The sequence below is a fragment of the Varanus komodoensis genome, unplaced genomic scaffold, assembly GCF_004798865.1.
Source record: "Varanus komodoensis strain SLA01 unplaced genomic scaffold, ASM479886v1 scaffold3, whole genome shotgun sequence".
NCBI classification, from domain to species: Eukaryota; Metazoa; Chordata; class Lepidosauria; order Squamata; family Varanidae; genus Varanus; species Varanus komodoensis.
In genome coordinates, this window is record NW_025335761.1 from 20,155,237 (window position 1) to 20,182,974 (window position 27,738).

Below are 27,738 nucleotides of genomic sequence, written 5' to 3' on the forward strand. Positions count from 1 at the left end.
ATAGTTTTCACAGACTAGAAACAGACTGATCCTAGTCTGTTTCGGATCCCTAAACCCTAATATTCAAATTACCCTCCTCCCTCAAATTGACAAAACTTGCTCTGTTAGCATAATGGAGAAGTACACTATTAAAGATAGTGAAAATATAATGCCATATTATTTAGCATAGTTGTAGTTGCTTAATTACCTGGCCAGAACCTATTCCCATAATTGATAAATGGTATTCAACATTTTTGAAAAGACTGGATAGAGTTTATTCTTCTCTCCCACTTCTTATTTCATTATCACCTTGGCAGTCCAAATCCTGCTCCATTGTACTAGGAATGGTATGTATAATGATTCTCCTTACAGCCAGTAATACCGTGTCTTTTTCACAAGTCTCAAACAATTAATAGAAGGAAATAGCCAAGTAGGTTCTGGATTTAGGTTCTGGACTTACCTCTAAGAAAGCACCCCCAGCTCTAAAGGGAGAGATTACATTTATTTATGTAAGGAACATGGAAAGGGGTAAAAGGAAAACAGAAACCACAATAATCTTTGGAAACTATACTTAAGGCAAAAATAACACCGAACTGTCAACAGGTTACCTGTGTGTGGCTCTTCTAATAGGATGGGACCCAATATAGGATCCAAAAAACCACAAACTTGAAAGCAAATAGAAGCATAAGGATAAAGACAGAGAGGCAGCTCCAAGACTTTTATGTGTATGCTTAAACCGCTGAACACTCAAATAGGATCTTATTTAGCCAATCATAGACTGAATGAAGTAATGCAAAACCCCATGACAGGAGAGTTTGCAGGGGAGCACAGCTGCAGTAATTCCAGGTAGCACAACTGGATTCTGGCCTTGGTGATGAGAGGCATTTTGAGATAGCAGAAGTGCAGGTAGTTGCAGTACTGGGTGATACTTCCTCTTGGCCAAATGGAATCAGACACAGAACACCAGAAAGTGGAGTTCTTAACGCATATTAATTTATAAAAGTTTGTCCTAGAAGTCACATCGAGTACATTCCTACAGTTTTTTTGAACCAATGTAATTCCATTGTTCCTCTGAAACATTTATGTTCTTTCCCACTTCTGTGTTACCTCTGCTCCATTAGTGTATATACTTAATAATACTGTGAATACTTTTGACAATAATTCTTTCTCTATGCTTGAGTAGAATATCTTCTTGAAAAAAGCATGAAACCTAGCTATGTCTATTCCCCTAACTATTTCCCAAATATAACTTCTAATTTGCAAGTATTGGAAAAAGACAAGGGACAAAAGAACATTTCTATGTGCTGGTTGGGTGTATGAAAAGCTCCCTGGGAAACCCACACAGTAGTTCCCCCATTCCCTTGCCATCTTAACCCCACAAACATCAAGCTTGCTTTTTGACACCATTATTTGCCTATAGTATCACATTTTCCTTTTTGCATCTTTTATTGTCATATCCCTTTATCCTACAGTCATTGTTGGAATGCAGCATTAGTCTCATTCCATTTTCTGTTCTTGATTTCTAATCTTACTGTATTCATTCCACATCCAAGTTGCTATTCAACTCATCTTTATTTTATCTGTGCATTTTATTAATGGTGTCATCCACTTTTCTTCTCTAGATCATTATGGAAGATTCAATTATTGGTGAACCTTTGATGTGTATGAGTTGATGATCAGTCAATTTCAGTTTGTCTAGGGGTTCTTTCTCCTTGTTGTGCCGCAAAAATGGTATTTGAAGCACTTTTCAAAGCAATTCTGGTAAAGAATAGTGATGTGCCTTCTTTAAAGAATAACATTTGTGTTTGCCTTTTCAAAAAGATAGTGACCTTCCTGTGAAGCCTCAGAAAGAATGGCTCCACATGGACAGTGTAGAGTTTGAGAAGCTGGAGTGGATGAAGGACCTGCCCCAGCCTCGGCAGAAAAAAACCAAAAAGGTTTGGAAAATAAAATGTAATTTCTTCTTTCTTGCTTTCCAATTATCTTTCCATTGTGCATGTGATCATCAACTAATTTTAAGAGTTGGCTTGAGTAATAGCGTTAAGGGACCTATCTCCTGCTAGATTTGGTAAGGTACCACTACTTTTCTCCTGTGCTCAGATGACCTGCCCCTGGGGACTGATGGAATCCAGTGGATTTCTGAATATCCTTGGGGATTTCCCAGCAAACAGAAGTGTGATCCAGTCTCATTGTGGAATGGTGAGATGCAGAGAGCCAAACAGTCACACCCAAATGCTGTTTCCACTGCTGTAGAGGCCTCTCTGCTGCTTGGTTTGTAGGGAACCCATGGCTGATGAAACAGGCTGGACATTGGTTAGGGTGCAAATAGTTTAAGACTCAAACAAAGACAACTGAACTTGCTCAAGAGTCAGGCCTCTTGCATGACATTGTAGACAGCAAAGAGCTCTTTTGGGTGGTCCAGGAGTCTTTGATTGAGACTCTCAGAGATGTGCTGTGACTTTTGCATCACACTGAGAGGACAAGATCACTTGTCCCTGCAGCAAACTTGATAGTACAGCTCCAAGCTGAGGTGCCTAACTTTGCCATTTGTCCATTTTTTTGGGTTCAGTTTCAGTTACTGTGGGGTTGGGGAGTGCAATGCTGTTAATTCTATTCAGTCTTTCACCAGCTTGTGATACCATCAGTCCCAGCATCCTCCTGGATTGACTCCATGCTTTGGTATTGGAGACACTGTGCTACAGTGGCTCCAGTCTTACCTGTGGGGTCTGTTTCAGAGAGTTACATTGGGTGACTGTGCCTCAGACCCTGGCAATTGAGCTATGGCATTATGCAGGGTACTATCCTGCCCCATCAATGTTTGACATGTTTATGAAGCCACAGGGAACAGTCATTAGGGAATTTGGAGCCAAGTGCTTTCAGTATGCTAATGACATACCCCCCCATTCTTCTGATCATTGAATCAAAAGAGGGTGTACAAGCCCCAGATCAATTTTGGAACTCAGTGATGAGTTGAATGAGACAGTAAACCAAAGCTGACTCCTGGCAAGATAGGAGTCCTGTGGATGTCTGGTTCTTGAGTCTGGTTCTTGCAGCCCAACCACAATCTTAATGTTGGCTTGTTTTTAATGCATTGTTTTTATTATGTTATTTGCTTTAACATTGTAATGTTCACAACTGCAGAATCTGCTTTAATGTGGAGCTATATACAAATACTGTAAATAAATAAATAAAATGTGAGCATCCAAGTTTTAAAATGCCTGGTAGGCAGTTAAGATAATCATCTTCCTTCTTTCTTTCCCCAATAGGGAATGCAGGCACGGTTCAGCCTCAAAGGAGAACTTATTCCCCCAGATAAAGACCTCCCTACACATTTGGGTCTGCATCACCATGGAGAGGAAGCAGAAGTAAGGGACAAATAATCTTGAGCACAAGAGGCTATCCGCAGTCTCATTGGCTGTCTGACTGTCAGTGTTCTGTCGATTCTTCCTTAAACCTGGGGTTTATGTAGTTTTCCATACCATAATGACCCTATTTGAATTTTCTTTACTTTTCCTTTTTTTAAATAGAGGGCTGGCTACTCACTCCAAGAACTCTTCCACTTGTCTCGCAGCCAAGTCATTCAGCAAAGGACTCTGGCTTTACAGGTGCTGGGCCATATTGTCCAGAAGGTAAGTTAACCTTCATACAGAATTCTGATCCTTTTCATCTGTTCTTTAATAGGCACTCATTGGCTTTCATTTAGCATATGTGATGGGGGGAATGGAAGTGCCAAGATGGCAACAGCTTAAGTTTCTCTGACCTTATATAAGCAGGCTACCTATTGTCAAATCACCAGCGTGACCTTTGATTTCCAATTTGGCCCCAGCAAATTGTTTAAGCTAAGACATTTTGATCGTATTCATAGCTACCCAAAGAGTATGCTCCAAAGTAGTATTTTCACTGAGCTAAAGAATGGTGTATATCACAGAGATCTATTCTGTGCCTATCTTTAAATGAGTAATTCATTGAAAACACTGCTTTAAAGTTCCTTCCTGATGAATCAGTAATTCAATATTATTTGAACTTGTGCATGGATCTATTATGTTTGATGTCTCTGTCCAGGTACAGAGCGGCTTGGAAAGGATGTTATTAAAATGACTGAAATCATATTAGTTGGTTCTAGTTATTATCTCTCAGTCATGTTATTAGCTAGCCTGAGAGATCCGGGTTTCAATTCTATCCCTGCTTATCTTAGAGCAAGATCCATTGAAATTCATTGGGGATTATTTCTGAATAAACATATATGGGAATGGATTGGCAGGTTAGGAAACAAAGAAGTGACAAGTAATTTAATTTGCTCACTTCTGCCAAAGCTACTAATGGTAAAATTACAGAAAAAATTCCCATTTATTAATTGTGTTGTTTTAATTAGGAAGTTGGATATTTCTTATATGATTAAGTTGACATACTATGTTTAGAAATGGCTAGATTAGGACAATAAAGGTACTAAGGTAAAGGTAAAAAGTCCTACAGTTCCCAGCATTCCCTTGCCAGCTTGCACAGGATTGAACCCAAAGCTTTAAATCAATGAGCTAAGGTTATGAATCTTGTCTGAAATGTTGACCATACTTATGTTAAAAAATGGTTAAATCCGCAAGCTTAGCGCCTACTGGTAGGCTATCATTATTTGTGATACGGATAAAGGATGTGAATGAGGCCCTGTCTCTGATTCTGCATTGCCTCTAAAATATGGGCCAAAGTCAGTGTAACTTCAGCCATCCATTCCACATCTTGCTGGAGTTCCAGGGTCAGGCAAAAGGCAGTTGCCATTGCACTTCAGGGACTGTGAGTGCTTCTGAAGTACAGTGCGAAATCAGATGAGGGAAGAATGTTCCTGCAGGGGCGAGAGGTGTATTTGCCATGCCATGCACAGCAGTTTCATTTGTGAACCTCTCAAGAGATGGATTGTGTCCCTATAACCGTATGCGTTTTGCAGAAGACTAGAATGTAAAAGATAATGTTAAAGAAAGGAATGTAAAAGCCTAGTTTAAAAAAAAAAAGAATTTAAAGAACTGAAGCCAGAAAATAGCAGGAGCGGTTTTTATTTATTTATTTATTTATTTAAAACATTTATATGCCACCCAATCATGCCACAGCACCTCTGGACAGCTCAGAAGCACAAGATAATATCACAATTAAACCCGATTACACCTTATTAAAAATAAAATACCGATAAAATACAGGCAGAATTACAAAACAAAGGCCAAATGGCATTAATTATTAAAACATTTTTTTTAAAGGAAGATCTTTGCCTGGTGCCGAGCAGAGTGTAAGGAAGGTGCCAGGCGACTCTGGGGAGAGCATTCCAGATATAGGGAGCAGCTGCAGAAAAGGCCCTCCTCCTAGCGGCCGTCCCTCTCGCCTCCTTTAGGGATGGTTTTAAGTTACCTATAGTTGTATACATCCAATTTAAGCCTTACATAAGGTTCCTTTGGGTGCTGCTGAACTTACCATGTTGCACATTATGTCAGGTGTCCAAGAGCCTGTGGGAAGAGCCTGTCCAATGACTACTTCCCATGCCAGAGTTGCTCCAGTTCCTGGACTGACTTCCAAGCAGCATGGGAGCTTAGATATAGTGCCACCTTCTCCCAGCCTGCAGAAGTATGGGACTCATCCTCCAGTGGCTTGGACTATAGCATTTGTAGCCATTAACTATGTTGGCAGGGGCTGATGGGAGATGAAGTCCAAAACATCTGGAGTGTGCCAGCTTGGGGAAGCCTGCTGTAGCATCTCCAGTACGGCTAAAGGTTATTCAACAAAGTGTGCCTAGGTAACACTGGCAAGTTCTGTCTGAAGTAATCTTCCTTTATTTTAATGTGACCTTCAGGCTAAGGCCGGAGAGTTTGCCTCCCTGCTGAAAAGAAGTGTCTTGCAAGTGTTGCTTGATGCTGGTTTCCTCTTCTTGCTCCGTTTTTCCTTGGATGATCCAGTGGAGAACGTCATTGCAGCTGCAGTCCATGCCCTTCATGCACTACTGGTCTCTGCAGACGATGAGGTTTCTATCTATAGAATGCATGATCCCATTTAACATACTTTGATTTTTTGTACTGTGGAACTAGATTTCCTTATTCCAAGATGGATCTGTGTTGCCCTGAGAGCCAAAATGGGTGTTACTTTAAATGTGTGTCCAACATGGGGTAGGCAATTTGTGGCCCTCTGGCTGTTTTGGCCTGTAACTCCCAGCATCCATCATCATATGGCTGATAGGACTTGGAGACCCAAGCATCTGGAGGGGTGCAAGTTGTGCACCTCTGCACTAGCAGTGATGTATCTTCTTTTTACTTGTATTCTAGTCTGGACACAGAAGCCCAATCTAGATGCGTATTCCTGTGCCTACATTACCATAAGAATGTATAGCTAATAGACACACATTTAAAGTAATGCCTGTTTTGCAACTTAGTCTTTTAAGCATCCTACATTAAAGCAGCCATTCATTTTACTATTTGGTTGGCTTTGTATTTGCGTGTGCTGATTAAGCTTCTATAGTTTCTTTTAAGCATGTGACAAAAGTTAGGTAATTCTCTCACCTCATTAGTAAATATTTTGGAAATATATGGATTACATAGTAGATGTAAAATGATCACTTTCAAGGGATGGTAATAGTTAACATACTGTGAAAATCATATTAATTGGAGAAAGCACAATGAAAGAAAACTGCTTTAAAGAGAGATAGAAGTTTTTGAAAGTTGTTGAATGAATAAGATCAGCTTGACAACAAACACAAGTTATTTTCAGGCAACAGGTAATCTTTTGTTCAACTTTGGAACAATTATTCAGGGGAATTATACCTGCATTTTAGCAACTTTGGTCAGGTCAGTATAAGTTGTTCTATTTTCTCTTAATGTCAGGGGCTCTTTGGAAAATGAGAATTGATGTTATTCTATAGGAATTATACACTTTTAATGAAACAAATCTACTGAAACAAATAATAAATTGCAACTGCCCCAAACATTTTTCTTTTCTAAGATTCATAACCCACAGAGTACATAACAAAATAAGAGAAGTTAGTCATACTTAACATACTATTGAAATCCAGTTGTCCAATAACAACTGACATTAAGTATTATTGTTCAGTGGGAGCACAAGGAATCCCCACCTAATTCTTTTTTTTTTTCTTTTTAAATAAGTGTTTATATGCTGTCCCCTTGCTACATAGCCTCGGGATGGCTTGCAAAAATAAATAAATACAAAACAATAACAATTACAATTTCAGTTAAAACCCGGAAACACACTGGCTGCACAATTAAAACCTATAAATATTAAGCATTATTAAAATATTGTTTGAATAAAAAGGTCTTGGCCTGGCGCCGAAAAACAAATAACAACGGCGCCAGGCGGACCTCTCTGGGGAGCGCATTCCACAGATGGGGTGCCGCCGCAGAGAAAGCCCTCCTCTGGGTACTTTGCCTCCTAATATCTTTCACGGAGGGATCCCGGAGGAGAGCCTCTGCTGCTGATCCCAAGGGGCAGGAGGGCAAATTCCTTGAACTAGTAAAAGTATAATCCAGTCAACAGCCAATTATGCTTGACCTGTACTCTACATTAGCTATAGATACCTCTCCTCTTTCCACTAACCACTTCTTGTTTTTCATTTACTTCCAGTACTATCTTGATAAGACTTTCTCATGGTACCAGGGCATGTTTGTCCATCCTTTTATCCCAAACAAAGAGGAAGAAGAAGAGATGGAGGATGAAGATGAAGGCACTGAACAAACTCTCATCCAAAAGACCCTGGAGAGAAAATCAAAGGATGACAACAAGCCAGATCCAGAAGTGGCACGGTATGATGTTGTAAAGGTAAACATCCAGAATACTGATAAAAAGTAATGTATATAAAATGTTTTAATGTAAAAAATTAATGTACTACACACTCAAGCCCATTACTGTATCCTAAGCTGAAGAGGTTTGCTGAGTCAAAACTAAACTTTTGTCTTTGACATACCATTTTAAAATCTAATGCTTCCTCCTTGTTTGCTACCCAGTGATCCCGAGACAGCAGCACTATCTATCTTCTCCCTCTTTATCCACTCAAAGAAAGTTATTTTGAAGTTGGTGAATGTGTTTGTGTGTGTTGGTGTGTGCACATTCATGAGTACTCACAGAAGGGGATATTTGTTCTTGACTGAATGAACAGCCTCTGCAGTAAGCAGTCACAAGTTCATGGCCTGCTCTAAACAGCCAGTTTTAAGCTGTGGAGTCCTTGTCTTTTGGGCAGTCCAGAAGAAAACACAAAGAGAAGAAGAATGGGTGGCTCTTAGAAGTGAGGGGTGTGTGTGTGTGTGTGTGTGTGTTGTGCATTGAGCTCCAAAAGAAATCAAGCCTGCCCCATTAAGAACATAAGCTGTACTGGATCAGGGCAAAGGCAGACTGGGTTTGGCTGCCAGGCATGAGGATCTATACCCTTAGTCCAACAGAACTTCTTTTCTCAGCTGCAAGGTATAATTGCCTCTGCTCCTGCCTCTCCATCTACCTGGCAGGTAGCTGATGGCTTTGGTGTTGGATTTCCAGCATTTCCATAGCCGTGCAAGAAACGAGCATCTAGTGCACGGAAAGCCTAATACGACCTGGGGAAAAGCATGTCTTATGGGTTTGAAATGGATTGAATCAAATAATCTGTAATGATACATGTTTAATCAGGAAATCATTGTATAATTTAAGGGAATATAATGGTTACTGATTTGGTAGCAGCACAGAAAATACTGCACTAAATAACAAAGATCTAATAAAATTCTAGATACTGAGAAGTAACTATTACAATATGTTGTATATTTCAGTGTAGCTAAACAAGGTGTATTAAATTAAGGAATAGTAGAAAACAAAACAGGCATTTTGGAAAAGTTTAGAATGTGTTTTTTTCTTAGTTGGCAGGAAAAATGTCACTGGGTCATTTTTATGGAATTGTATATTCTTTGTATTGAACATTTATAAAAGAAGTTTGTGCTGTAAATGAAATGGCGGCTATGGTTACTGAAGTGCTGGCATTGCTGAATCGCACATGTGGGGTTCTGCAGTGGAAAGTATAAGCTCAGGAGAGATGTTGCCTAAAATGTAGCACACATCTCTGTACCTTGGAGTTTATCTGTGTTTTTTCTATTAGTAATACAGAGATAGGCAACTTGAAAATGTAATTTGCTTCTTGGCATGGGAAAACAGAGGACAATTCATCCTCCAAGTCCCGTTTATATTTCATCTGTCTTCGTAATAATACTCCAAGAGAATACCTCAAGAAACTATGAGCAGAAGAGTAGGAAAAATCCCTATAGATATATTTGGGTTGCCTCACTGGAAAACATTCTAGGGGATACGGCGCCATCTCTGATGTGCAGTCTGTGTTGCTGTTATATACATTCAAGTGATGTTGGATGTGTAGCCATCAATCGCCATCTTCTCAGATCTAGCGCTTCCCCTCTGTAGAGAAGGGCACTGCATCTTCTTGATGCAAGATGCTAAACATCACTTTAAAAAATGAAAAATCAAATGAAAAATCATTTGATCAGTATCAAATGAAAAATAATCCAGATTGTTCCTGTTGTTGCTGCTGCTGCTGTTGTTATGATGATGATGATGATGTCTACTACTACTCGTTTTTCCCCAAGGGACTTCTGAAAACCAGGATTCTTCACCGCATGAGATACATTCTGGAAGTGATGCAACCTGTGCCTTTGGTAGTCCTGGAGATTCTAGATATTCTTATTCACGTAGCAAGGCACTCCACTGAAGCATCCTGTCAGGTAGGTACCTGTGTTTGTGAATGCTGGGCCAGAGCAAGTGTGAATAAGCAGAGGTAAAGAGGGAGTAAAGAGGTTGCAAATGAGTATCTCACTTTCTTTTAACCAAGGGTCTTTTCCGTTGTGACTCACCATTTATGGAAGGAACTCTCCCAGAAGGTTTGCCTGGCATGGACATTATTATCTGGTAGGATGGTGTAAATTGGTGTCCTGCAACAGCAGGGGGTTGGATCCGATGACTTTCATGGCCCCTTTCAGTTCTGTGATCTTTCTGACACTAGGCAGAGGCCATTCTTTTCTTCTTAGCATTTTAAAGACCTCGTTCTAGATTTTCATAGGTTCCTGTGCTGTTTGTTGTTTTGCATTCAGTTCATAGAATTGTAGAATGTTAGAGCTGGGAGGAGCCAGAAGTCCATTGAGTCCAACCCCCTGCTCAGTGCAGGACACCAAGTTAAAGCATCCCTATTGATTGCTGTCAGTTGTGTTGCACTCTTTAAAATATTTTATTATATTTTAATGGTTATATGGTATATTAGACTTTTAAATGTTCATAATCTGCCCAGAGAACCTTATTTACTGTGTGTATTAGAAATGAATCAGTCAGTAAATAATACAATTTGCCTGATGACTAAAATTTGCATTACTTCACAGAAAAACAAGTGGTTTTGTGCTGCTGCAGTGCTTTCTCTGTGTGTTTGCAGGTCCTGGATTGCCCTCGTCTGATTGAGACTGTCACCAGGGAGTTCCTTCCCATCCAGTGGAATCCAAAAGTAGCTGAACCTGGGCAGTTGCTCACAAGCCTACATGGGGTTCCATGTGCCACTGCGATGAAACTAATTAGAGTCTTAGCATCTGGAGGGCGAAATGTAGCCGCCAGGCTGGTAAGGATTGTGTTTACTTGGAACTTCTCCACTCAAGCTAGTTAAGAAAGGGCAAAAATGGAATGAACGAAAGATAACTCTGAGAAAAAAAAAATGGCTGATTACAATTTTTTTCTGCTGCTAGCTTGCTGGCATTCTCTAGCTAATGAGATGCACACACAAACATTCAAATATTGTGCAATAGAAATAAATTATATGCTTGACTGAGATAATGCAAAACTTTAAAGCTGAGGTTTCTTAAAAAGCATGTATGGCGGGGGGGAAGAGGAGCGTACTAGGGGTGGCAGAAGGCAAGGGGGAAAGGAAGGAAAGTCATAGGGTATTTCATGCCAAGTAAGGCCAGTGACTAATGCTTAAAAAGAAAATGCTCATTTTTAACTCTGGTTCTATGGGGCTTGTGTAGGAGACAAATGAAGGACTCTGTTGGATCAGAACAAATGTCCTTCTAGTTCAACATTTTTCTTTCATACAACCAGATACCTCTAGAAAGTCACAAACATGGCATGAGAACTTCCTCTGTTTGCCCACCAGCAATTGGTATTTAGCAGCATATTACTACTGATCCTGGGGCTCCAGTTAGTTCTTGTGCCTAATAGTCATCAATAAACATGTTCTCCATGAAATTTTCTAATGGCCTTTTAAAGCCTTCTAAGTAAGTGACTAGGTGTTCTTCCTAGCACCCTGGATAGGCACCCCCTACAAAACTTGCATCCTGTTTGGCCAACGGCTTATTGTTTACAGCTTAATAAATTTGACATGAAGAGTAGACTGAGTCGGTTCATAGCTGAAGATCCCAAAGACCTTCCACTAAGGAAAGAGGAAGCCATCAAGATGAACACGGAAGCATTTCGTTTATGGGCTGTGGCTGCTGGTTATGGACAAGCCTGCGATCTCTATAGGTACAGTCTTATGATATGGGTCATTATCTGGTGTTTCCCCCACAAAACTTGTGTTCAATAAAATTGCACTCCCTACCCAGGTTGTCAGATATTAACTTGGCAGTGGATCTGGTGTTTTTAAGATCTTCTTGGCAGGGAGGAGATTCCTTTGCTCGCATAAAAGCCAGAAGGCTTACTGTGGTTGTTTGTTTTCATTTCCTTACCTATCTACTGCTTAAAGGTAAAGGTAAAGGTTTCCCCTTGACATTAAGTCCAGTCATGCCTGACTCTAGGGGGCGGTGCTCATCTCCGTTTCCTGGCCGAGGGAGCCAGTGTTTGTCTTCAGACAGTCTCTGTGGCCATATGGTCGGCATGACTGAACACCGAAGTGCACGGAACGCTGTTACCTGCCCACCAAAGTGGTACCTTTTTATCTGCTTGCACTTGCATACTTTCGAACTGCAAGGTTGGCAGGAGCTGGGACAGAGCAATGGGAACTCGCTCCATTGTGCAGATTCGAACCGGTGACCTTTCGATCAACCAGTCCAACAGCACAGCGGTTTAAACCACTGCGCCACCTGCAGTCCTATCTACTGCTTAGAAATTGATTTTTTGGAAGTAAGAGAGGGAAAAGCTTGAAAAAAGTGCTGCAGCAGCTTAATGGGGTGAAAGAAGACTATCTCCTTCACACATTCATGTGTATTGGAGTCCACATATATTAAGGATCCATTTACCTCTATTAATCTTGAAGCTATGAATGAAAAACCTTAGGCCTGAGGACCTAATCTGGCCTTCCTGATGGCCCAGTAAGGCTCTCCAGCATCACAAGGTGGTCTTATTTTATTTCCCTTCCCTTCCACAATAACTTGGAGGTTTCCTAGCCTTTGTGCAGTCTTTTTTCCTATTCTAAAAGGATGAAATATGTCTAAGGTTTTGTGACTGGCAGGAAGAACTTTAAGCTAAAATGTAGGTATTTTGCTCCCATCCCTTTTGCTCCTGCCATCACTAAGCTTCTCCAAAACAGAATTTGGAGCTTGGGCTGAAAGAGATTCCAGACCCTTCTTACTGAGCCATAAAACCAATTGCTGCAGCAAGTAGAGCAGAAGTTAGTCTAACAGAGATGTAGGAAGCAGATAGTCATGCAGTTGTCTTTGAAGTTACAGAATGGCCTCCTTTTCTGTAACGTGAAGGAAGCTGGACCAGAAGTGTCTGTGAGATCAACACCCATTGGTTAACTTCTTTTAACAGGACTTGCATTTCAGGTCATTCATTACTGGAGGGAGGCATTGAAGACCCAGCTTTTTCTAGCTGGTACTCACAAGTGAGAATGGGAACATTGGCGCAATGTATAACAGATTGCTAATAGATGCCCAATTACCATTTTTTAATTAGTAGATAATGCTAGGTGCAAATGACCCTACCAAGAGAACTGAGTCCAAAATAATTTTCCCTCTGAGTTCAAAGCAGAAAATTAAACCAAAAATAAGTGATGACATCATTATTATTATTATTATTATTATTATTATTATTATTATTATTATTATTATTATTATTTTGCAAGGATGGTTGATTTTTATCAAGTCTCTAACAGTAACAGTCCTTCTGTGCAAATGAGGTGCAGTCCACTGTGTTCTTATGAGGAACCTGATGACAGTGGTGTTTTGGCCTCAGCTGGGAATAAGTGAAATATTTTGAACTGTTAGTCAATGCCACCCTGTCTTGTGGATGTTCTCCCCTTCCCTGCTTTTTCTGAGTACAGGGATCTGTATCCTGTGCTAATGAAGATGGTGCAGTCTCTGACTCGGCTGGCCAGCAGTGCTCAGGAGAAAAACCCCACCTTTGAGCTTTCTATCCAGCGAGCTACAGCCATGATGACTCTGCTTACCCAGGTGACGCAGACAGCAGGCTGCAGAGCAGAACTGCAGGCCCAATTCAGCAGGTATGAGTTTGGATGACTTGACCTGGTGCCTTTGTAATTTATTTTGTTTTTGTCCATTAAAAAAGTCAAAGTAGCTTCTGATGTAGTAAGCTAGGCTTCCCCATGTTTGGGTCCTTCAGATGTGCATAGTTGGCTTCAGGATTGTGGAAATTGTAGTCCAACACATCTTGAGGGCACCTAGTTGGGGAAGGATGAAGTTATATAATAAGAATGCAGGAAATAACAATTAAAGGTAAAGAGATATTAGATAAAATGCTTCTCCTAATGTTCTGCAAACAATTTACATAGTAAATTGGTAACAAAACATCTTGTCAGGCATTCACTAGAGTTTTATATGCATTCTCTTTGAGTCTTGGAAGCCTCCTTGGGCAATTGGCATTAGCAGGATAAGTTTCCTTGTAATGGTTTCACCTCTCTGTTATGTTGCAGGAGTGACCAGATCCCACTTCCAGCAGTCACCTGGAGTCAGGTGTCAGGTTTCCAGCCCATTGTTGAATCTAACCTGAAAAGTTGCCTTAAAGAGATATCACAGGCAGATGCCTGGGAGGCACTACAACCTCTTGCTTCAGCCTATCTCCTCTACATGGGGGTATTTTACAGTAACTGCAGTCAACAGGTGAGGCTTTCCTTACTCATAATGAAAGACCATCAAGAGACTTCTAGCTGAGTGGATAAGCTGTGTTGCCCATAGTTTTCAACCCATACTGAGGTGATCTTCGGGATGTTACTTGAATCAGCTAATCAAATGTTATTTGAAATAAAATAAATACGCATTTGATATTTGGTCATGTAGCTAGAGACATCTGCATTCTACTCAATGTAACAAATCATTGTGCTGGTTGTCATTGTGAAGCAAAATCTGAATTTGAAGCATCCTGAATATAAAGGGAAAGAAAGCCAATATGCTTGACTATTACAGGGCATAGATTGCTAACTTCATTTAAAAGCCTTCATAAAAATTCTTGTTTTCCATTTTCCCGACAGCCATCAGTAAATCCTGTTGATTGCTTAGAAGAAATAGAAGATTTGACATCTGCAATGCTGCTTCCTCTCCTCAGCCAGCCAGCCATACAGGCCCTGTGGGAAAAGCTCATGTAACATTATTCTCAGATGTGTTTCTACTGCAGGCCAACAAGCTGGGAGTACTTGTCCTTTGGGAATTAGAGATGATGCTCTCCTGCAGTTTGCTAGACAACTAAAATAGCCCCATGAGACTGCTGTTCTTTTGATCTAATAGTTCAGGGAGACTCTGTTCTCAGATATGACAGTGGAACCAGCTGCCTAGAGAGGTGGTGGGCTCTCCCATACTAGAGACATTCAAAAAGAAACTGGACAGTCGTCTGAGTGGGATGGTGTAACTTGGTGTCCTGCAACAGCAGGGGGTTGGACCTGATGGCCTTCATGGCCCCTTCCAACTCTACTGTTATATACTCCAGTCCTTAATTTTCTTGTTAGCAAAGGCATCATAAGAGTAAATTATGCAAAGCAAGCATGTTAACTTGCATTATTTATTCAGGTCATAAAATATGGCTTTTTGGCACAAAATGAGGGGGTTTTTTGGTGCAGAACCTTTTTGTTCAGTGTTGAGAGCCATCCCACTAAGTAGTAGGCATTCCAGACAGGTAGCCATGTGTACATGTGTTGTAGCAAAACAACAGTGATTTGGTTGTCACAACATGACAACTTGCTGCGTGCAATCGGCCACAGTGGATTGTTGTGCTATGCAGACTCAGCATGTTTTCAGCAGAGAGGCTTGTTTTTCTTGAATATGCTATCCTGAGAAGCCACAACTTCTTTTAGGGTGCTTCATATGATAGCTTGCCCGTGTATCCAAACCCGAAAGGGTCCTTTCATGGTGGTTGAAAAGTGCCATCAAGCTGTTTGACAAGAGCAGGTGTAAGGGCTGCTTCCTGGGAGCAATCTTGCTTCTCCAACTCAGACTGCATTGCTGTAGCCCCCGTCGTCCTTGGCTTTTCTGCCCCAGCCTCCCATGTGACTTCACAGCTTCACTTGCCAGCAACTGTTTTTTCTTTCCCTTCTGAGCCAACTATATGCAATTGACACTGTGATCCTGAAGGAGCCTGTAGTTCCTCCAGGTTTTGGGTTGTTTCAGCTGCCCCCATGTGCCCACATCATGGCTTCTGAAAGGCTCCTGGGGAAGAAACGTCAAATTCTTGAGCTGAAGGCAGTTTCTGGCCCATCATCTTATACAAGCCCCTAAAACGATCTTGTGTGTAAGATGTCACTTAATTTTGCATTGACTCTGGCCTGAGAGTACCATGGTCTCCCCACCCCCATCATGAAGCCTTCCCACCGTTGCTTGCCTTTTCCACCTCCCCTCTGCTGTCTCTTTCCCTGAATGGGAACCCATGGCCCACCATCTGTCCCCCAGGCTGGGAACAGGGAAATCCATAACTGGTGCCACATTGTGCTGGAGCAGGTACAGTATAGCAGGCATAGGAAGAGGAAGGTGTCTGGCACAGTGCACTTCTCACCAAAACACATGATGGATCCTGCAGAGGAGACAGACATCAAGTTCTCCCATTCTTCTCACCCAGTCCAGATTCCTCGTTCTATATGTTGCAAGGGTTGGCTGCATCTGGAGCTGCAGTGAGGGAGAAGGAGCCCAACAGAGAGTCTGGGTGGGGTTCTGTGAGGAGAGAAATGCTGTGCCACTGTTTGGTGCCTGGCGGATCGTGCCTTACTATATGGGATTTTAAAAACTGTATTGCTTCATTTTCCTCGGTAGAAACAATGCCCTTGGGTGTAACATTCTTCTCTCCCTTTTTCCATGTAGGCCATGTTCGGCACTGTGCAATCCTTTGTCCTGTTCCCCTGCACCAGAAACACTCCCCAGCATCATTTCCCTGGGTTGCACTGGAGGCAAGCCCCCAATGAGCTTAGCTGGCTCTAAGTCGCCTTTCCCTTTCCTTACTGCCATCCTTGTTCTTGTCAACAGCAGCATCCACATACACAAAGGGCTGCTTGGCAAGGTGAGTACTGCTAGTTTGACAACCTGTTTATGTCGAGCCTTTCTCTATGGAACATGTTCTGTCTGCCCAAGAGTGGAAAGAGCCCTTAGTGGACACTTTCTGCATTTGGATGATAGTGCAACAATTACATTTTTTTTCTAGCTATATTTTTCAGGCAGCTAGTAAAGCCAGGAATGTGTTGGATGAGCCCTGTTGAAGGCTAACAGTTAGACATATTTGTTACAGTGGGGAATCACACTATTTTATGGTTAGCACAAGATTTAACACTTTCCCTACATGTTCATGCTCCCTTCTCTCTTCTTCCTCACAGTCAAGATGAAGTGCTCAGAAGCTTTCTTTTCAATTTCTGGTTTACTATAGCTTGTCACATCATCCGAATCTGAAAGTGCGATGTTAAATACAGCCAATGTTAATGTTAAGTAAGCCAGCTTCAAATCATGAAACTGGTTTTTCAAATCTAGCCATAATTAATGTTGATTACAGTCTGTCCAGGACAAACAGAAGTGAAAACTTCCATGCTAAGCCATTGTTTAGCATGATGTTTGAATCCAACCATATTAGGAACACTGTGTTCAAACAACATAACTTACAGTCAAGTGTTACATATAAGTTGAGTATGAACTATTGTTGAACTGTGGGTTTTTGTGTTGTCTGAACTTAGCTGAGAGAGTGAACAGTGGTCAACAACCCACAGTTCACTTGGGTTCTCCTTATGGGTTGTTTGTGTTTAACAAGCCTTGACTGAATATCCCTTGTTTAAGTAGCAACCCACAATGCAATAACATCCCACATCCAACCCATACTCAACCCTTAAATGTGGGTTATCCTGTTGTCTGAACCCAGTTACTATATTCATGTTGATCCACATACTGTATTGTTGTATCTTAAGTAAATAGTGTATGCTGTACTGATACAGAAGTGGTATCTTACTTAGTAATTACAGGAAGAATAAAAGTAGCATGTGAATGGAAATAACTGAAGTGCCAGTGATAAAGTATTGGTCAGTAGAAGAATGAGAAGCTATGGAGCAAGTAAAACTGATGGAGAGTGACAGTCACTGAAAATATTTAAAGAATAATGAGGGAAAGCCTCTAAACTTTTGGAAGGTTGATTATGAACACGAGTCTCTTGGAGGAATTTCAGCATTATGAATTATTTCAGCATGTTGTATAATAGTGGACACATATGGAAAGTATGATTATCACATGTATTTCCTATAAAACATATCCCAGCAGTATCTTTTCAACACTTACTCTTGAAAATAGGCATTACAAAGACCCAAATAAATTCATGTGTTTATGTGTAAAATGTTCAGGGTTTGCCACATTGCATACATGTGGCCAGCCTTGACTGTAGTCCGTACTGCCTGCTGCCAGTAAAGTTCAGAGCTGAGGACTCTGGTCCCAGTGTTCTGTTCCTACAATCCAAAGCAAGGCTGCCGGGATGAAAATAAAAGATGAGGCATGTTGATGCTTACATAGCTCCATTTTATCCTCATAAAGACAACCCTGTGAGATAGTGTAGGCTGCGAGTGAGTGACCCAAAGTCACCCAGTGAGTTTCATGGCTGAGTGGGTACCAGGTCCCCAGTCCAACACTTTATAACCATCACGCCACAGTGGCTCTCCCCCTTTTTTTTCAGCGATAGGTAAACTCATGAGGCTTGCCTTTAAAGAGGTGATAGTTCCCAGAGAAATACGGAATACTATTGATAGTTCACTGTTGGAATCTGATTGTCTTGAACCAGATTGTAGCAAGGGATATCAAAGGCTGGGCAAGAGTCTGGCTGTTTCCTAATTTTTTTTAGAAAAAAATGTGAATAGTGAAGGCAGTAGTGATACAAAGTACATCATTCTCTCCAAGGAAGCCTTCACTTGTAATTTCTCCCAGTAGACAATGGGTAGGATGCTGCAGTAGCTGATTGTTGTATATATGGATGCCTTTTCTAGGAACAGCTGAAAAAATACTTTCTTTGCACTTTGGTATTCATAACTGCCTCAAATATTGTTTAGTTGTAACAGCTTCAAATTTGATTTGTGTATTTTACAGTATGTGTCCATTCTGGATGTGAAGGGTCTGAAATACTATCTGCTCCAGAGCCAGACTGCTGGATCATGCTCTTTAACCCCCTCCTCTGTGTGGCTCTTGCGCCATGAGTACCACTTCCAATACTTTGTGCTTGCAATCGCTCAGAAAATGGTGGGTTTTCTGCCTCACACATCTGTACTGGATTGCTTATTTCATTTGAGATGATGATGATGAGGAGGAGGATGATACTGATAATGATACCAATTACATTTCTCTACTACCCAGTGGGTAGTATATTGCATTTCTATACTACATGTTTAAATGATCAACAATAGAAATCCTAGAATCAGTTGAAAACCTATCATATACTGTCCAATGCCTGGGAGAAAGAGGAAAGTCTTAATGTGGTGGAAAGAGGGTGACATGTTGGTGCCAAGCAGACTTCAGTGGGAAGAATGTTCTGTAACTGGGGGGCCAGCACTGAAAAGCCCTCACCCTTGTTGCCATCCTCCAAACTGCTCTCAGAGGAGGCACCCAGAGCAAGATAAATAACTATCATAATATAGAAGTTAGTTCTTAATTGGAGAGGCATTCCATCAGGTATATTGAACCCTTTTTAAAAATTGATTATATTTTCCCCACATTTTCCTTCCTTTCAAGGAGCCCAAGACAGCTTGCATATTCCTCCTCTTCTCAATTTTATCCTCACAACAATCCTTTAAGTCACCCGGTGAGCTTTGGGACCGAATGGACCTGCCCGTCTCATTCGAACACTCTGCCACTACACTACACTCACCCTTGAATTAGGCTTGAAAACATACAGCCTGCCAGTGCAAGTTCTCTGGTGTGTGCTATCAGTCTGGCCACTACATTTTGCACAAGCTGAAGCTCCTGAACTGACTTCAGTGGCTTCCCGGCTAGGATGTAATTCAGTGAACTAGCTGGGAAGCAACCAGAGTGTAGACTGCTGGGGCCAGGTTATCCCTGTCCAGGTAGGGACGGGACTGCAGTGCTGGCTGGAGGAAAGGCCATGGAGTGGAAGATGGTGAATATGGCAGGTTCATTAAGAAGTTTGAGGCCCACTTATTTCTCTTGCCCTTTTCAGAAACAAGCAAACAATGCACAAAGTGTTGTGCAGTCTGCAGCCCAAATTACCATGCCTGAGCATAGCATAACAGCATATGATCAGTCCTGTCCCTCCACACCCAAGTGGAGAAATTGACTTAGTTTCAAGGAGCTTCTGGATTCTGTTCATGCTCTGTGACCATCAACTATGAGGTGAAAGTGATAGCTGGTCTCCTGTGCACCAGGGAGACCAAACCCCAGTTCTGACAAAGTGAAGTCTCCATCTTAATGTTTGTTTTGCCATGCCGAAGGTACACAAGGTTGTACTGTGTTTTTTAGAATTGGGAACTATGTAGAAGTATTAAATTTAGCAGGAGGAAATGAATGTTAAGGTTCTAATTCATCTGTTTAATCGATACTCCACTGTCCATAATCTAAAGACTTCCCAAATATTTCCTAATTTCTGCACCCTCTCCCTGTGCATGTGTCAATGTAATCAGTGGCAATTTGTTTATATATTGGACTTTTGTTTCCTCTGCAGGCAGGTACTTGTTCGGATTACAGCCAGCATGCCTCATGCCATCACTTGGTTGCCATGGCATTGTTAAATCGTTTGTTGCCAGGCAGCGAGCACCTGGCTCACGAACTCCTATTGGGTCTTGCTTTTAATCCCAAACTGATCCCGTAAGTCTCCCTGCCGCCCCCACTCCCATTGCATAACCATTTTCTGAAGTTTAGATGTGGGGAACCATTTGTGAAAGAAGAAGGGAGGAAGAGGTTTAAAGTGGCCTAAGGGGAAAGTAGACTGGCCCAGGTTCCCTTGTGCTGGACTTTCTGCTGTTAACACAGCTCATCCTATTGTACTGAAGCACAAATGCTGTCTCCATGTTCTACTTTACAATGTCTGAAGGCTGTTCTAAATCTCCTAACCAACTTCACTGCTTTTGTTTGTTACTCGGGTAGTAGAGGCTATTAATCTTTTCCCTGAGCTGACAATATATTATATTCTTCAAAATGCCAGTGTGTATGTGTTTGTAATTTGCCCAAAGCATAAGGACTAAGCATGGTTTTAAATCCACCTAGTCCAAATACAGTATTCTCTGTATTACATTCTGATTTCATGGATGCTTGATAACATTTCCCCATTTTGGATGTATGTAGAATTTAATGTGTTTGCATTTCCCTGCATTCATGCTGAGTCTCAACAGTACTGTGAATATGTTTGGTATGATAAATAATCCCACTGTTACTTCACAGTTTCTCCATTTAGATAATAAATTTAATAACAATTAGCAATACGACTGAGCCTCATGAATGCCTGGTTTAAAATGCAAACTTGCCTAGATCATAATTCTCAAGTACACTATGGATTGCTTGTTTTCTGTAGATATGTGGAGAATGCCACTAAACCAAGTGGACACTTCCAAAGTGATATTTTAAAGATAGATTCCAAAAATATGAAGAGAAAAAGGAGAAACCTTCTACCTTATATTGATCTATACAGTATACTATATCATATTTGCTGTGGCCTTTTATGTATTTGCTGTTAGTTTTGTGGGCCACATTTAGCTTGCTGTTTCTTCTGGCCTGCAGAATCTTAGGTGAGGCCCTCCCCAAAGTTTGCACAGGTGAATCAGGGTTGCAGCTCACACAGCTTTGCTCCTTCCCCACTTCCTCAACTGAGAACTCAGCTGTGACCTTGAGGATATATTTTAAATTTATGGTAGAACTTTTTGAAATTATTTATGTTAAATGCAGATTTGCAGCGTTGCACAGGCTTTTCCCCAAGGCATTAGAGCTTTCCGGGCTTTGCTAGTAATCAGAATTTTAAAGTCCTCTCATTTGGATAAGTTTCTTAAGCTTTGTTGGGTAGGAATTAGTATCTAAGACTTCGACAATGAGCGAAGGAAAATGTACTTCTCTAAAATAGAGTAACTTTTTGTTTCATTTTCTTTGGGCAGGGGGTGTTCTTTTGTCTTGTGTTCTCTAATGATGTCTATAATTGGTTCTGAATTCATCTGAGGGACATTGCCCATGATGAAATAAATCCATAAGAAATAGCTTAGTTTTTGGAATAACTTGCTGAGGATCAGACTTCTAAAAGAATTTGACAAATTGTTGAAGGCTAGCTCTCACTGTGGCGATAAGGTCTGATACCATAAGTGAGACTTCATCAGTGTGGAGATGTAGTAGCCTCTTGAATTCAAGGTACTGAAGACAAAAGTGATGGGGGGTGGGATAGTTGCCACCTTGAATATCCTGTTTGTGAACTTCCCCAGAGGCATCTATCTAGCTGCTGCTGGAACTGGACTGCTGGACTAATGACTCCCTGGTCTAATCTAGCAAGGCAGTTCTTATGTTCTTATGTGCTTTCTGAATAAAACAATCCATTTCCTCAAGGCAGTGCCTTTCAGTAGTGCTGCCTCTCTGTTTGTAAACGAGAGATAATGCACTCTATGGGGGATTACTTTTGGCTGTAGGAAAGAGATAAGGAAATAGCAATAGTCATGTGTCTCCCATCACATTAGTAAAGAAAGCATCAACATTTATCATCTGTTTCCTCCTTTTTGCAGAGAAGGCAAAGCCGGAGGGCCTGAAGCTGCTGACTTCTCGGACCTTCTGCACTTGAGCTCAAAGGCAAAACCTACCCAGCCGGGCTCAGCAGCTGCCATTTCTCCCCTCCCTACTCGTGGTGCCTTACTTGAAGAAGCATACCAGCACCTCCCGCTTATCCAAGCCTGTTATCTATCTCATTTTGTTTACCTGGAGCCAGCTCTTGTGCGTTCCAGAAATATTTACCAAGGTCAAACTCATCTCATCCAGTCCATGCTTCTTCCTGCAGTCAGAGGGCCCATCCTGCCTTCAGACTGGCCATTCCTTCCTCTCATCAACCTCTATAATAAAGTAACTGGTGCAGAAATGCAGTGGGCCGTGCCAACTTGTCTTCCTGTGGATCTAGTCAACACTGTGACCCGGAACCTGCAGTTGGTCCTCCTGTTGGAGACCTGGAGAGCCAAAGCCCTTCAGGACATCTCAGCCGCAGCCAAACTGGCAAGGCTCATGTGTGTCTTCCTCACAGGCAGTGACTTGTTCCTGGAAGGTCCTGTCCACTGCTATACAGCGGCTCTGCTCTCACTTTATTGTCACTCCAAAGTCCAGGCCTCCTTGAACTTGGATGCTCCCCTTCCTGGCTTGGCTTCATTTCATGACCTCTACATCAACCTCCTGGAACAGTTTGAAGGAGTCTCCTTTGGAGACCCTCTCTTTGGTGCCTTTGTGCTTCTTCCCCTACAGAGAAGGTTCAGCGTTCAGCTAAGATTGGCTGTCTTTGGAGAGCATGTGAGCACCTTGAGAGCACTGGGGGTTCCGCTCAAAGAGGCAAGTCTCCCAGAGCTGCTTAGGCTCCATTCAGAGAATGGATGACCAGAGAAGTATAGTGGGGCCAAGATGAGAGCTATAGGGCTGTGAGTGTCGATTTGCATATTCCAAAAGCTGTTGAGTTTTTCTGTACATTGCAAGTGTTCACCTCCATTTCTTCCCCATGGGCCTTCCTTGAAGTGGGTAGAAGGGATTAGCACTCCTGATCCTAGCAGAGCAGACAGCTTATGTCCTGACTGGGTTTTCTATTAGGGTATCTGGTCGGCCACTGTATGAACAATGAACCAGAGGGACCCTCGGTCTGATCCAGCTTGACTCTTCTAATGGTCTTGGAGTGTCTTCCCCATGAGGGATGCATTTCTTTTCCTCAGCAGGTAGTTCTCTGTGTGCCTTTCCTACTGGACAGAAGGCCCTTTTCGAGCCGCCTTGTGGCAGGTTGTTTTCCTGCCACAGGTGCTGGGATTTGCAGGCCTCATACAGAGGGAGAATTATGCTTCCCTGTCACACACAGCACCCACTACTGTCTCCGCTGCCCTGATACAGATTTCTTCTTCAGAGGGGACATGGGCAGCAAATGGGAGATGCAAAGAGGGCAGAAGCTACTTTCTGCCTGGGGAGGGCACAGCCCTGCATGCAGCAGACTATGGACAATGCTGTGTTTGCTCCAATCCTAGTCCCAGCCTGATTGAACATGAGCAATGGCAGCTACTGAGTCCTCAGTGGAGAAGTGAATTCTTTCGTGCTCTCCCTGAATTAACAGTCACCTTATCCTGTGCAAGAGTCCTTAACTCATTTGTATTTGCAAAATGTGGCCTAGTTAAATTTGGACCTATAAGTCTGATTCACATTGCTGTGCAAGGAGGATGCTTCTTTCAGCCTTGCAGTCAGGGCCCTGGGTCACTTGGGGAACCATCCTTTGGTGCCCCAAGGCCTTGCTTGGGGTAGCAGAGTTGCTGGGAAACCTGGAGATACAGGAAACGATGCCAGATGTATACCTGGAAAAAACTCTTGCACAGTCCTGCAGTGTCTCCAAAACGGGAGAGCTAATGGGAAATGTTCAACAAGGAAGATATATAGCAGCATAAGGAAGAGAAAGCTTCAGTGGCATCTTGGGCCTTAATTGTATGCACCCTGTAAGATTTAACTCACTGTAATAGCCAAGGCCTCAGTGAGGTTGATTTTTCTCAGCCCTGAGCTCAGGCCAGCTGAGTCCCCTGTACCTGAGGGGCCTCCCATCCTGGACATCCTGCTTTCCCACTCGCCTAATTAAAACCGATCACGTTATCTTTTCTTGATGCACAGGACAGTGCGGGGTTTGTGGGTTTGTAATGTCACTTTCCTGCTTTTGTTGCAGTTCTCCCTCCCTCTGGAGCAGTACCTTTCCCCCCCTGAGGACAATCTGAATCTCTTACGGCAGTACTTCCAGACCCTGGTCACAGGGGTTCTGCGACAGAAGTGGTGCCCTGTTTTGTATGTGGTTGCTGTGGCCCATGTCAACAGTTTCATTTTCTCCCAGGATAGCACCACGCAGGTATGTGATGATTTTTCAGAGTCTGCCCATGCTGCATTCGGTTTTTCCACCAACTGGTTGTATCGCACACACACAGGCCTCTTCCTTGGTACTCTTTTGATGTCTTCCTGCCACCAGTGGGGCAGAAAGCAACTGAGATTCAGTTGGAAAATTCTGAAAAATGTTTTGTCCTCCAGTGTCTAGAGAAGTTTGCAAATGGATTTTTAAACATAATAAAATGGGGGCGGGGGGGCGGGTTGGGGATTGTCTTTGAACATAGTCTGGAGGATTGTCTCAAGTACAGCTGCTGGGTTCCCAGATCATATGCTGTTGACCATTAGCTTCACCAGTTGCCAACTTCTTCCTGGGCTCAGTTCAGGTGCTGATTTTACCTTGCTGCAAGGTTATTTAGGGCTTCAAATGGTATCTCAAGAATTGCTACCTTCTGTATAAATATGCCACTGAGAACTTAGCCCTGTTTCTGAGCCCTGCCTCTTCCCCTGCAGCTCCCCTAGAAGTTTGGCAGGTGCACGTTTGAGAAAAAGGGCCGCTTTGGTTGTGGCAGACAGATTGTGGAATGGTCTCCCACACCTGTCTTAACTTTTAATTGGGTGTTGGAAAGTGGCATTTTTCAAGGAGAGACTATTTTTTTACATCCTACAGTTCCCTCAAATTACTGCTTTTAAGTGTTCTTACAATTGCTCTGATATTTTAATATATTTTATGTCCTTGAGTATATGCTTGATATAGCAAACTGGGTATAAATTATATAAAAATTCATATACACATACATGGAGGGAGGGAGAGAGGGAGGGAGGGGGATTTTATGGAAGATCTGGGAGCAGCACTGGGGCCTGGAGGCCAAATCGGTTTTTGCCTTGTGGCAGCTGTTCTTGGGTGTTGCAGGGAATGCTTAGTAGGACCATGGCTCTATCTTTGCTTTGCCACTGTGCAAGTAACCTGGATCTTTTGAGGTCTAATGCCCAGAGTTAATAGAATTCTTAATGGGCCACAGGCTACTTCTTAGGCATGCCAAAAGAATATTAATGTTCCAAGAAGCTAATCCAGAAACAGCAGCCTGAGCAAGAAAAAGCATCTTTGCTGGCTTTTCTTTGCAACCCAGACTTTTCACTTGAAGAATAAAAAGGTTCCTATGTAAGCTGTAAAGATTTTAGCTCTAGCAAATTGCAGTGTCTGTGATGACAAAGAAAATTCTTTTGGGAGGACTGAAGAGTTAGAGAGTTCTTGCTTTTAAGAAGGAAACTATAAAGATGTCCTACTTCTAACATATCTTGTATTTTGTCTCAGGAGGTAGATGCTGCCCGCAAAACCCTGCTCCAGAAAACCTGGCTCTTGGCAGATGAGGTAGGAGGAAAGACTGTCTGTGTTGACTTTCACTGTCAACTGTGCTGTTTTCCATACTGATTTTATTTCCTAGTTCTAAGAGCAGAACAAGGAAGCCACAGTTTCTGTAGAAAGGAACAGTCCACTTGGGGAACACTGCGCAAAACCGTGCGCAACTCTGTGCACCCTTGTTCCTTCCTGTAGCTGCAACTGAGGACTACAGTGCCTAACTAGCGAAACAGCTCTTGATACCTGGACTTCCAGGTCCATGATGTTCAACAGAATGTACTTTCTGTGTGACCAGTTGGATAATTTTTTAAAAAATGGATAAACACATGCTGTAAAATAGAAGGAACAATTGCAGGCATTTGTTTGGTACAGTATTATCACAAGGTTATTATCTAGTTCAAACCTCAATTCAGCCAGTTCCCCTGAGCAAACTTCTCCCAACCCAGTGCCTTCCAGATATTTGGACTTGAAGGCCGAAGTTCAAAACAGGCTGGGAAGCCTGTACTAGAGTGTTTTCAGCAACCTACTAAAAGTGACGTGGTGATACAACAAGCACTATTATAAGGGTTACTGATTTGATAAATAATTAACTACTGTAAACAATTTAAAATCCCCTTCATGATCATCATAAAAATAAATGCATAAAATAAAATTATATATATTATAATATATAATATAAATATAGGTACAAAGAGGAGTGGAGCCAGAAATGGGTGTACTTGATGGGGGAAAGTACTAGCAACCCAGTATTGCAGTTAATTACATCAGTGGTTGAATGCAATTTCCTCACAGCAGATATTCTGACTGTGTGAACTTCCTGTGATTTGAGCGTAGCACCTAAGTGACTATTATTCATTTTCCTTGTCTAAGCCCCTCCTCCCTTAATGCCTTATACTGAAAGACCGATTGACTCAGGTTTTGGGCTGTATTGGAATATGGGCTATGCTGGGAAGGAAAATAACTTGCTTTTCCACCATTCTCCATTTCCTGTTACTCCTTTTAGGCATTAAAGAGGCATCTTCTCTACTACAAATGTCCAAATAAAGATAGCCCAGTGGGCTTTGATCTTTATGAACAGCTTCCTGCCATTCGACTGAAATATCTGCATGCTGTGACAGTGAAGGCACCCAGCAGGGAGCCGCCTTTGCCAGACTCTTAGAGGAGGACCTCAGCTGATGGCTGAAGAAGCGAGGGGCTGTGGTGACGAGACACAGAAAGCGTTGTCACTTCCATGCTCTTGCCTGAGCAGAACAGACAAGGATCTGCATTCTTTGACTTGGCCTGGCCTGGCCTTGGTAGACCATCAGACCAACTTCCCGTTTCTTCTTTCCAGTCAACTTTTTTCCACAATGGGGAAACAAATTGAGAAGAGCAAGTGTGTGTTTTGAGAGGAAAGATGAATAAATTAAAAAATGTGGTACAAAGTGAGGTGGTGGTAGGATTTATTGCTATTTCATATTGGGAAGAGTCTATGTTGCAGCACAAGCGCTTGGTTGTTGTTTTTACCTCAAACAGTAGTCTGATATTCAGCATTCCTTGCCATTCCATCAGAAGTCTGTAGTGTCTGGAATAGCAATACATGGGAAAGGCGAAACTGACTCTGAAACTCTTCTCAAGATAGTGACTTCCACACTCGGTTAAGTCCTGCAGCTGTTCTGCACCAGATAGATCAGGAAACTATGTTAGAAGTTTTTATTTCTACACAAAGCCACCTGCCTCTGCATTAAGTGTTTTCCTCTCTTTGTTTTTATAACTTTATTATATTTAATACAGTTATCCAGGATGTTTCTTCCTGCAGTGCTCATAAGGAAAAGAGAAATAAGTGGTTGGTTGGAGAGGCACTCCAAACAAAATGGAATGTTCTCAGTCTGAAGACCTGCTCACAGGTGCCACTGGGCCTTCTGTGGGGTTCTTGGCAAAAGAGTCCTAGGGGGTGAGGGAATCTAGGCCCAGAAGCCAAATATGCTTACTCAAGATTAAAGTAGAAGAAGACTGCAGGACGGGTGA

At 42.1% G+C, this 27,738-nt stretch overlaps 1 protein-coding gene across 5 annotated transcripts in view; it reads left to right on the forward strand.

Moving 5' to 3' along the window:
• The window catches only part of RPAP1 (RNA polymerase II associated protein 1), a 56,825-nt gene extending 29,666 nt beyond the window's left edge, over positions 1-27,159 (forward strand). For 2 of the 5 annotated variants that reach the window (XM_044436226.1, XM_044436228.1), the window contains 18 exons: positions 1,801-1,916; positions 3,246-3,344; positions 3,507-3,608; positions 5,807-5,974; positions 7,582-7,776; positions 9,576-9,710; positions 10,409-10,588; positions 11,330-11,487; positions 13,226-13,405; positions 13,835-14,021; positions 14,390-14,499; positions 16,203-16,398; positions 18,447-18,596; positions 20,032-20,174; positions 22,064-22,868; positions 24,223-24,399; positions 25,687-25,743; positions 26,735-27,159. In XM_044436226.1, the coding sequence (XP_044292161.1) occupies positions 1,801-1,916; positions 3,246-3,344; positions 3,507-3,608; positions 5,807-5,974; positions 7,582-7,776; positions 9,576-9,710; positions 10,409-10,588; positions 11,330-11,487; positions 13,226-13,405; positions 13,835-14,021; positions 14,390-14,499; positions 16,203-16,398; positions 18,447-18,596; positions 20,032-20,174; positions 22,064-22,868; positions 24,223-24,399; positions 25,687-25,743; positions 26,735-26,890 (3,314 nt within the window). In that variant the 3' untranslated portion in view covers positions 26,891-27,159. Of the gene's footprint in view, positions 1-1,800; positions 1,917-3,245; positions 3,345-3,506; positions 3,609-5,806; positions 5,975-7,581; positions 7,777-9,575; positions 9,711-10,408; positions 10,589-11,329; positions 11,488-13,225; positions 13,406-13,834; positions 14,022-14,389; positions 14,500-16,202; positions 16,399-18,446; positions 18,597-20,031; positions 20,175-22,063; positions 22,955-23,120; positions 23,243-24,222; positions 24,400-25,686; positions 25,744-26,734 lie in introns of those variants that run through there. The other 3 variants (XR_006415318.1, XM_044436227.1, XM_044436229.1) reach the window with 3 other exon arrangements.
• Positions 27,160-27,738: the final 579 nt, after the last annotated feature.